At 40.9% G+C, this 11,512-nt stretch overlaps 1 protein-coding gene across 1 annotated transcript in view; it reads left to right on the top strand.

The window, feature by feature from the left end:
* arhgef1a (Rho guanine nucleotide exchange factor (GEF) 1a) overlaps positions 1-9,088 on the top strand; it is a gene marked incomplete in the record, with an annotated part of 43,699 nt that extends 34,611 nt beyond the window's left edge. The window contains 6 exon segments of the mRNA XM_005937813.3: positions 1,715-1,764; positions 2,582-2,617; positions 2,703-2,753; positions 5,594-5,914; positions 6,431-6,599; positions 8,141-9,088. Of these exon segments, the coding sequence (XP_005937875.2) occupies positions 1,715-1,764; positions 2,582-2,617; positions 2,703-2,753; positions 5,594-5,914; positions 6,431-6,599; positions 8,141-8,169 (656 nt within the window).
* Positions 9,089-11,512: the final 2,424 nt, after the last annotated feature.

Below are 11,512 nucleotides of genomic sequence, written 5' to 3'. Positions count from 1 at the left end.
GACTGTAGTAAGTCAGCGTTTCAGTCTCTTATTCATGATCATCTTAAGTTTGACTGAATTAATTATGGATTTATACATTAATAAAAATAGTAACAACCTATAATGTGGCACTATCAGGCATTAGTTAGGTATTAGTAAGTGCTTTGGTCATCATTTGGAACACAACACTCCTATTTAGTATGTAATGTATGAATACAGATATAAATGTTCATTCTTGATTAATAAGCTCATAATGTGTTCATGGTAACATTTCTAAATACATAAATAACAAAGTATTTGGACGCCCATTCCTCTATATAATGATTAAGATGATTAAGATATGAGCTCATTGTTTGTGAGGTTAACAGAGGTTTTATAAATGCTGATGTCATAGTGTAATTCATGGTTAATTAAGACAATTACTATTTGTTAATTGTGAAGTGAAGGTTATTTACGTCTCAGCTATTTTCCCAACAGAGACATGACGCAGACAACACAGAAAGAAGTACAGAACATACAGATGCAAACATAACACACCTGAGGTTTGCACAATAATGCAGGTTTGTAGGCGGGGTTTAAGAGGAAGATGCACCAAGGAGGTGGAGCCACAGGACAGCTCAACTTAAACATACAAAGATTTCTTCATTTAACATAAAACATGAACATTGTTTTTACAAAACAATAATAAATCTTTCACAGAGCTTCACAAATACGTGTATACAATATAAAGAAAGGGTCCATCATATTAAACTGGTAATGCAGGAAAATGTCTCTGGAATGTTTGAGACTTTGGAACTTCTTTAGATCGTTCCCGAGGTTCAGCTGGTTTGTGGTCTGTTAGCTTTAGTGCAGCTGAATTAGACTAAATAGCGGTTTCACACAGGTGAACAGCTTAAATGTAAGAAGTAATGGACTCCACCTCCTCCTCATTCAGTGAGAACTCAGAGCAGCTCCGTGGGGCGAGGAGGAGATCAGGTTACGAGGTGGTTCTCCACCATGAAGGAGAATCCCAAATCAATGAGCGTTATCATGGAGCCTTGATTTCCCTAGCATGTTACTGCACTCAGTCAGTAAATACTGCTATTTAATGGCCACATAAATCTGAATTCTCAAAAAGGTGCATGAATTCATGGAAAGTAGGGGAGGGGCTGGTTGCAGTAAGGGATGTGATTGGGTGATTTGGTGTCAGTAATGAAAATGAACTGCTGTCAGTGCGATGTGCAGCGGGTCTTCATGCTGCTTACTGGACAGTATAATTACAACGACAAAGGAAAGAAAATATGTGGACACATCAGCCCACATGTGCACTGGGCCACCATCCAAATACTCGGTATGCCAGATTACCAGTCCAGGCCTGCTGGTAACTGCCTGAATTAACCATGAATTATAATCTGAAGTATTAAGAAAACCTTTAAAACACTCAGTCACTGATTTACACTAAATATACCATGGACGCCTTATGAGTGAGCTTTTTAGTCTAGAATAAACACTTATATCCACATTTATAAATTACATAGTAATGAAGAGTAATACTTTATAAATGATGAATTAAGCATACTTACTAATGCTTAATAGTGTGACATCATTATAAAGTGATACCAGAAAACTATGTTACAACAACAACTTAGAATTACATAAAAAAAGCTTCTTTTTTTTCAGCTGAACGGTTAAAGTAAAGGTTAAATTGCACATATCGCTCCACGACAAGTACTGAGTGTGTTTTGTCTCTTCTCAGGTGACCAAGAGCTGTTGGTCAATGGAGCCCAGCATTTTATTGCAGCAAAGGTGAGGACAAAGAGTTGATGATGGGAAAGGGTTTGGAGGTGCAGTTATGGAACTGAACATGGTCTCAGATTTGGTTTTGTGGTGCATATAGTAAAGTTAACGGGACCGATGAGTCATTTTGTCCAGGTTTTACTGAGACATTCACATGTTTAAGGCATCAACAAAAAGACTTAGAACTTTTATTTTATCAGCAAAACTAGAGTTTAATTTTCATCTTTGACATCAATAATGTCAGTAAGAATTTAGCTTTCAATGTCAAATTCAAACTTTACTTGTGTTTCTAATATTTCTAATAATCATATTTTAATATCAGCACAGCAGGTCATGTATTGTATGACCTTCATTCTTGTATTTTGGAGCCACTACAGATATTTCAGTATAGTTTTTGATGAATACAATGATTAAGAAGAGAAAGAGAACATTTAAGCTCTCCTGTATAATAAAGACAGTACAGAGTGACTCCAGTTCACACTGAAGTCACTGGACTCTTGTTTTAGGGGCGTCTGTGTGTCTGTCCTGATTTGTGGTGGTGGGGGACGTGAGTGGATGTTGCCTTGCAGTGTTGAAAGGTGCCTGGGATACTTGTGTTGGTAGGTGCTCCTGGGTTGGGTGTGGGGTCTGGGGCATTGGTGCCTCGGGTCCCCTGGTTCCTTGTTAGTTCTGTCCCTGTGTGGGCGTGTCATGAGTGTAACCATCCAGGTCGAGCTGGATCTGTGCGGAAAATCTGAAATGTTTCTCTGAGTTGTTGAACTGTAATAACTTTGCTTCAACTGTTTTCATTCTCTCTGTCTGTGGAAAACGTTTTTGCCTAATAAAGGAATGCACGAAGCGACAAGACAAGTCACCGCTAATGGTAAGTAACCTTTAAAGTATGTCTGTTTATTTAAAGTGCATTTAAAACAGAAGTCAGTAATAAGTAAGCTGCTCGTGTCTGACAGGAGATCTGCCAAAGGCTGGTGAATCTCAGCGTTTATCTTCATGCACTCCAGGTAAGTCGGACTTAACATGCCACAGCACTCCATACACCACACCACATGTTACAGACACTGTGGACGAGGTCACCTTCACCTTAGTTTTGTTAAGTTGATAAACTTTAAAGCTTATCTGAATGCCAATGTTCTGACTACATGTACTTTTTGACTACGATAAAACTAACATGATTAATAACTACATTTTATAAAAGCATGTCTCTGAGGGGAATTAGTTGACATAACTTAACTCAGTATTTCCTGTTCACTTTTGTAATCCTCTTTAACTAAAATTCCTGAAAATTATGTTACAAACCTTTTAAAATGAAGGCAGGCAACTGCCACAACTGCACTGAGTGCTGCTAAATTTAGCAGCTTCAAGAAATATTGAAAATAATTCAAACAAACAAATGAAACAAACTAAAAACAAAGAGCCAGAGTCCAAAACAAACCAAAACTAAGCCCATGAAATGTTCAAGAACACAGTAAACAGTCCTGAAAGGTTCAGGGGGCCCAGAGGTCAGTTCAGTTCACGAGGCCGACTGTGCGAAAGGCAATGGCGGCAGCGGCGCAGGCGAAGGAGGTCTGGAGGCCGGCTGTGCGGCAGGACCAGACAGGCGACGGCAGGACCAGGCGACGGCATGGAAGCCGCAGATGGTGGCGTGGCAAGCGATGAAGGCTGGATGGGCCCCTCGGACCCTCCAGCGGGAACAAGACTTACATTCTCTGAATCAGCCGATTCAGGCAGAATAAATCCTCTGAGTGAAAAACAGTCTTGCTCACAGTGAAAGAAATTGCACAAGGTTGGGTTGGAATGCTCGAGTGGAGAGTGCAATAAACATTCACTTTCTCCCATGAATGGGGTGTGCTCAGTCGTTCTGGAGTGGCGGCGTCGTGAACGCTGTTTACTCCGGGAAGGGGGTGGGTCGGGCCACGAACCCTCCAGCTGACCGGGCTGCAAATCCTCTGGCTCGTCATACAGGAGCGGTTCTCCAGAACCTCCAGCAGAAACAGTCTGCGGGGTCCATGTTCTGGTCGCGATCTTCTGTCATGTGAAGGCTGTGTGCAGGCAGTAGTGATGGCAAGGTGGACCCAAAAGTGCAGACTCAAAATAAAGATTTTTTTCTACATGACACAACTGGCTACACTGGCTACACTGGAAACACTGGAAACACTGGAAACACTGGAAACACTGGAAACACTGGAAACTAAACTGGCAGGCAGAAGGCCGGACCACACAGCATGGAGGGATGATAGATCACGACACTGACCCAGAAACACAGGGCTTGAATACACAGAGGGAGCAGTCAGGGAACGAGAGACAGGAGGGAAACACAGCTGGGACAAATCAGGGCTGACGAGACAAAGGAAGCAAAACCAGATACATCAACATGAGACACAGACTTTCAAAGTAAAACAGGAAACATAACACAGAGACATGGACTTCTCAAGGGGACGCAGCAGACAGGGGAGACAGAGCAAGAAACACAGACAGAAACCAGAACATTAAGAAAGAAACCAAAAGACTAGAAACAATAAATAATAAGAATCAAAGTACAATAGTAAAAAAAACCTTCAAAACTCTGCGCCAACGACCCAGGTCTCCTAACACAGTACCTGCTTGGTAACATTCACACCAGGGTGTGTGGAGATTAGTTTGCACTTGTGTTTAGAAGTGCTTGTATGAGTGGGTGTGTTGTCTACAGCGCTTTGAGCACTCCGGGAGAGCGCTCCATAAGAATCAGTCCATTTACCGAAAACATTACTCTCAGAAGTGTCTCATCCAGTTATTGCTATAAAAAAGTGAAAAGAACAAAGGACAGTGTGACAGGATCCAGCCTCAGAAGTTTCTTCCTTGGGCAGTTTACCAGCTTGCAGACTGTCTTCAGAACGAATGCAGCGTCGTTCAGTCCCAGCAGACAGTTGTAGCAGTGCAGGTGTTGTCAGGGTCAGTGGGAGCTGACGGTGTGTAGAGTGACCCAATCTCAGACAGAGAAGAAAACGGGACTAAGGTTTAAACAAACAGCGAGATGTTTATTATGGCTGGTAAGCATGAATACAAAAACATAGCCACGACTAACTGAAACCTAAACTGGGAAAAAAAACTAAATAACTATGGAAACTGTGGCGAGAGACATGGAACTGAACAGGTTCATGGGGCCATAGAACTATGAAATAAACCCAACATGAACCTGAGCAGTTAGATCTCTGTGACATGATGTGAAACCAAACAGACAACCTGACACAGACTGAACGCACACAGGAGGTGATCACGGGAACACACGAGGAAACAGCTGAACATAAGGACACCACAGGGGAAGTAAAACAAAACACACTGAACATGGAGACTCCTGACTCTACAAAATAAAACAGGAAACACTGAGAGACGTAGCCATGACAACACGAGCCTGACATCACAAGACATGCAGACATGAGACGCATGAGCTCACACTTAATAATCACACTTCACACTGCAATCTTGTGCTGCTCAAACTTGTACTGCTGCTCACTCCTGCCACTTTTTTATGTGCAATTAATCACTTTTCTATTTCTCTCTCTTATGTCTTTCTGTACATTTAGCACTTAATATTTCTTTATTTATACATGTTTTAATTTTTTCACAGTAAAAGCTAAACTAAAGCTGATCCGCAGCAGTCTTTTGGTGCTTATTTGGTCGACTGGTTTGAAATATTTGTAAATAAAAGTCAAATCTACCAGAAACAAAGAAGCGAATCCATCTTTACAAAATAACACAACTGTGGAATCTTTCTAAAACATCACAACACAACAGACACACTTCATATTTGACTCTGTCACAAACCAAAAATATCTGACACTGGATTCTCCTTGTAATATGACAGGGTGCTGTTATTAAGCAAGACTCAATCTTGGAGCTGTTACTGCAGCAGCAGGGCACCATGTCTCCAAGTGAAGTATGGCGCCCTCTGTTGCGAGATGGAGGCCATCGGGAAGCCACTGTATTGTCAACCATAGGAGAACTGGCGCTTCTGCAGAGACAACACAGCCTGCTGCAGGAAGAGCTGCTGAGACTGAGGGATGCAGAAAATCGGTTCAAAGACAGCGAGAGGGCCCGGGCTGAGCTAGAGAGGCAGGTCCGACAAATGAAAGCCACCAGTGGGGTTGCACCTGCTTCACAGCGGTATGGAGAACAGGCCTCTCAGGTAAGTTCAATTACTTATACTCATATAGTATAATAGGGGCAACAAGGGGCGCCAAGACACAGATTTTAAACAAATTTTAACTCCATGGAGGTCAGATCCTTCTATCATGAACAGAATCATGAACCCACACACAGAGGACACAGGGAAAAGGTCGACACAGGTTTATTTACAGAAAGTTGGAACAACGCTACCAGGAGATGCAGGCCATCCATGGGAGTACAGACCATCACATATGCTCGATCAGAACAGACAACGAGGATAGCTGTGAAAAACAAACTGACTGGTAACATGAACAGAACAGACACACTACCTCTGGCTGCTGATCTGGTGATGACTGAGCTAGGTTGATAACCGAACGCGGAGCAGATAGGTTGATCTTTGGAAGTTAAGCATTTGACAAAGAGGCAGAAAAGCCCGAAGAAACAACCTCTGAGAGGAGTAAAATAAACCTGGTGGTTGTTATAAATCAGCTGTGTTTTCTGTACCCATTACTCATGTTTCTTTGCTCTTTCCTAGATGTCTAAGCCTTTGTCAATGCAGTCAGAAACAGAGATGTCTGGAGTTTATAACATGCAAGCCAACCAAGATTCTGTTCACCAGTCAAGCCTGCAGCAAGTCATTGACCTAGAGGTATATGTGACGTCAGATGATGATGACGATGGGACTGCATCTGAAAGCTCCAAAGGTTAGACAGACACGACGAGACCCACTACTGTCTATGTATCTATATCTTTCTTGTCCATTTACCATTTCTTTTGTTTTTGGCACAGCGGTTTCTCAAGTGACAGCCCAAATCATATTGAGTGTTAATTGAAAAATAACAAGTTGTTTTTTCTGAAAATAATTTAGTTATTGTGTAAAAAATAGTAATAACTTTTCCTTACTAAAGAAAACTAGAATGTTTGATTCTGTTCATCTGGACGTTTTCAGTGGGAGAAACGTTTCATCATCATCAGGTGACGTCTTCAGTCTCAGCTGACTGCAGGCTTCCAACCTTTAAACAGGACATTTGCATAATGACTGAAACCAGCCCACTGAAGGAACAATGGGCTGGGAGGTCAGTTCCTTGATCATTAATATCCAAATTGTCGTGATCATTGATCAACAACCATGAGTCCCATTCACAGAGAGCTGGGGAATGGCTGCAATCACAGCATTGTAAGATGGTGACAGATGTACCCTTAGGCCCCTCCTCCATTCAGAGATGGTCTTTCCCTTTTCATGTAAATGGTCTCCTTGACTCCGCCCTCAAACCAGCATTCCTCCCTGTCCAGGATGTTACATCCTCATCATTGAAAGAGTCCACTGGCCTGTAGGTGTGCATAGACTGCAGAGTCCTGGCCTGACGAGGTGGCTCTTCTGTGATTGCAGCCATTCCCCAGCTCTCTGTGAATGGTACTCATGGCCACTGATTGGTGGTTGTTGATCACTGGTCATGACAATTTGCATACTAATGGTCAAGTTACTTACCTGCAGTCAGCTGAGCCTGAAGAAGTCACCTGGATGAGTGACGAAACGTTTCTCCCACTGAAAACGTCCTGATGAACAGAGTCAAGCTTTTGGGATTTACTTACCTGTATAACTGAGCATCAGGACAGAAATGTTAAAAAACACTTTCTGACAAAATAATTTTATCATCATTTGTAGATGTAACTAAATGTAACTAAATGTAACTAAAAAAATGTACCAAACTGCTGATGTGGTTTGGTACTCCTAATGTTCCCGTTTGATTTCTTCCATTTTAGTCTAAGCCCTTCTCCTCAGCAACCAAATGCAAATACCACACTTAAGACCTTTTACTGTACTTGGTTGTCTGATTAGGATATAAAGACATAGCTACACCGTTTCCCAAACCATTTACTTTTTGATTTCCCAGAAAAAAGATGGGTTACATGTTTACACTTAGCTTTTTATACAACAACCCCCAGCCAACTTGCCAGTCCAGAGGTACTCCCCACAATTTCCATGCAACGTTGCAAAGCTGTATAAATCCGAACAGCTCCACAACATTCAGAGCTTTAAAGAACTTGGGTGACTCCAGAAGTCCAGCCACCAACGAGCTTATTGACTGCCTTTGTATCCTCATCCCTCATCCCTCAAACAAAACACATGAGCTTTAATTTGATTTGTTCCTCCCCCCGTTATGTTTGGATACTTGACACTAAAATACTGCACTGTTAAACTGATGTTAGAGGTCTGAATTTATATTTGTTCTCTTTTTTTCAGATCTTCACGATATTCCAGAGGAGATCTGATCCTTGGCATGTTTTCATTCTGCTAATGACTGTATGAATATATTTGCTCATCTGAAGTCTTGATATTTTTGATCTGCTTTGTTTTTGAGTAGTTTGTGTTGACGTGGCAGTGAGTTTTACATTTAATCACACGTTGCATGATAAACTTACAAGTATTACAACTACTAATGTCTTAATGAAATTTATCAACACTTTACCCAAAGCTCTTGGACTTGGAAAAAACACAAAATATAAAATAAAATTAAAAAAACAACTATAACTTAAACATTTTACAAAATCAATACTAACCATCAAACGGTCTGACAGCGACTGCATCATTTCACCTGCTTTTTCCATCAGTAAGCTGTTGATATATTAAAGTTTTGAAGTTCATGCTTTAGGTGCTGGCAAATGATGGGCTTCGATTGTAGATACACTGCACTGTTTGTTCGAATGTTGTGTTGAAATTCTTGACGTGATACTTCGGCCTACAGTTTGATCCCTACTGTGACCAACAGCAAAGGGAGGATGCAGCACATACATGTTCTGGTTTTTCATGTTCTGTGTGTCAGTCTATCTTCTGTTGCTCTGTATTATCTGCAGTATTGTTCTTTCATTAATTACTAACCCATGTGCCTAATTGTTGTAGTACTTTGATGACGACACAGTTGTATGCAAAAAGTACTTGTCTCACATATTAACTACTAAGTAACTAGATCAGTGTTGAACTTTTTCTAGCAGGTATCACAACTCTAAATCAGCGCTCCCCAACCCCCGGGCCACGGACCGGTCCGTGAGTCGTTTGGTACCGGGCTGCGAGGGTTGAGGCTCGGGAGCAAAATTTATGGTTTTCAGCGTTTTTATCGTTATTTTTTTAAATCGTTTTTATCGTTAACTCGGTTTCCCTGGATCTTTTCCTGTGTTATGAATAAATCTTCTTTTTTTGGTACCGATACTGGTTTTATTTTGTTGTACTTATCCGCAACACCTTAAAGGCCGTGAAAATATTGTCGGACATAAACCGGCCCGTGGCACAAAAAAGGTTGGAGACCGCTGACCTAAATGTTTTCTGAGTGTTTTCATTTTGGATTTAGGAATTTTCAGCCACTGTTCACGTTCTGAGATGTTTTCGATGATCTTTGCATGCAGAGCATGTTTACAATCTCTCCAAAGATGATGTTCAGGTCATCAGATTATGAGGACAACTTTACGTCCCTCAGCTTCTGTTTCTTGAAGACATTTATGATAATTAAGGGCTTTGGGTAGTTCCCCCTATGTTGAAGTCAGGCTTTCTTAAATTTCACTGCAGTGACTGATTACATGACATTTGCACTTTGTTTTTGTGGAATCTATTCTTCCCCTCACGGGGGTGCAGACTATATCCTGGTAGGTAAAAGTGTTCAGTTCTCACATCTTCTGTGTCCAACAGGTGTTCCAAAAAAAGCCAGCTTATTCAAATCATGCTTTGCAGACTTAAGACAGGATCAGTGCCATCATCAACACCACCATCTGACTAACTGTGGTAGCCAAGACAGTGGAAGCCTTTTCATGATCATACTATATGATATGGAGTTAAAGGAACAGCTTTTTTCTCAGCATGTGTGCATCTGAACAGATTTTTTCTTCTTTTCTTTTCACCTACAAATGTCAGTAACAGTTTTTGACCACCTTTACAAGTCTTTATTTGGTCCAGATGCATAATTAAAGTTTAGACATTGTAGAAACAATAGTGACTTTTTAAATGGTAATTTATGTGACTGCTGCATGAGATATACTACTGTCATGTCTTTGCCAGAAAAATCAACCGTATGTGATCTGACTTGCATAGAACTGCAAATATGCAGTGAATTAATTATAACTAATTCACTGGGTCAGCTGAGATATAATTTAGCACATCTATCGATTAAAAAGACAGGATTTGCAACATTTTGACTGTAAACAATGGTCAAAAGCAACTGAGAACAATGATACTGTATGTATGAGAATGTATGAGATAGTAGCATCAAAGTGTGGATTCATTGCACAGAGTGTTTGCCTGTTACAATATAGGGTTGAATGCAATGTAAGCCAAAAACAAGGACTGTAATTACTTTTGCACACCCTTTTCCAATTGTGCTATTTGTATTACTACATAAAATATATAACCTGAAATATATTCTGGTGTCAATTATTTTCTTTATTATATGATTTCTCTTTTCTGAGATTGGTTTCCATGAACTGCAGAAATAGCAGCCACAAAGTAATGCAGGTGTCCAGATCTGTAGCCACAACCAGGAAACCATTTGTTAATACAACCCCAGGAAAGTAAAAATAATGTCAGCTCGGCATGTTCAATGTTCTCAGTGCATAAGGATTCCCTCTCAAGATGTTTGTATGTGTGACCTCTGTGCATACATCTGGTGTGGGAAAGCCACAGGGCCAAGCAGGTTAGACAGACCCAGTTAAACAATCAGAGCAACACCTCATATACATACTGTATGCTCATATTTACACTGAAAGGTAAGCGGGGACAAGTTCCCCTATAATTTGCTATAGGTTCCACCATGTGCTCCTCCTACTTTCACGGCCCTGGCCATCGGAGGATACACCTTTGTTTTTTTGTTTCAGATCAATTTTCCCAAATGAGCAACTCTGGTAAGCTCTCTGTAGAGGAGTTGCCTCCAATCAAATTTGATCAGACTCCCAATCTGACCACTGATTACATAGCTACATGTCATCCTTCAACCGCTAGCTGTCTATGTGGTGCCCAAAAACCAATGTGGGCATTAAAGATAACTGATCTGGTCTTACTAGGAGAGTTTTCGTCATTCCACTTTAGATGGTGCAGCTGTTATTTATAGAAATAAGGATTAATTTATTAAATCAACACTAAGTAAAGACCAGGAATTAAAAGTTGTAGTCTTACTTGGCTCTCTGCAGCTCCCTCCTCCCCCCATAGCCCCAAAACACCACATAGAGCTTTTGTCTGCTCTTAGACCACCTGAGATAAAGCAGCACCAAAGAGCAAAACTATTAAATATGAATTATTAAACATCAGGAGACTCTCTTTATGATCATCTGTTTTGAAAAGATTTTAGAATTGATCAACATATTGATTTATTCTGTCTCAAAACATGTGGTTAAGTTAGAGAGGCGAGGTTAAGATGGTTTGGACATAAGGAGGAAGGACTGTACATTGGGCAAAAGACCCTGAATGTGGTAGGAGGTTAAAAAAAACACAAAGAGGATTTGTGGATGTAGTGAAGAACAATCTGTAAAAGATTTGTGTGACAGAGGAGGATACTGGAGATGGGGTGAGATGGAAGGCGATGATCTGCTGTGGTGACCCCTGATGGAGGAGGAGGAGTGTTATTAGAATAAAACA

Source organism: Haplochromis burtoni, unplaced genomic scaffold, assembly GCF_018398535.1.
Source record: "Haplochromis burtoni strain Fernald_Lab_line unplaced genomic scaffold, NCSU_Asbu1 Contig_235, whole genome shotgun sequence".
NCBI lineage: Eukaryota > Metazoa > Chordata > Actinopteri > Cichliformes > Cichlidae > Haplochromis > Haplochromis burtoni.
Note: the sequence above shows the minus strand (reverse complement) of the source record. Positions and strands in the feature narration are given on the sequence as shown.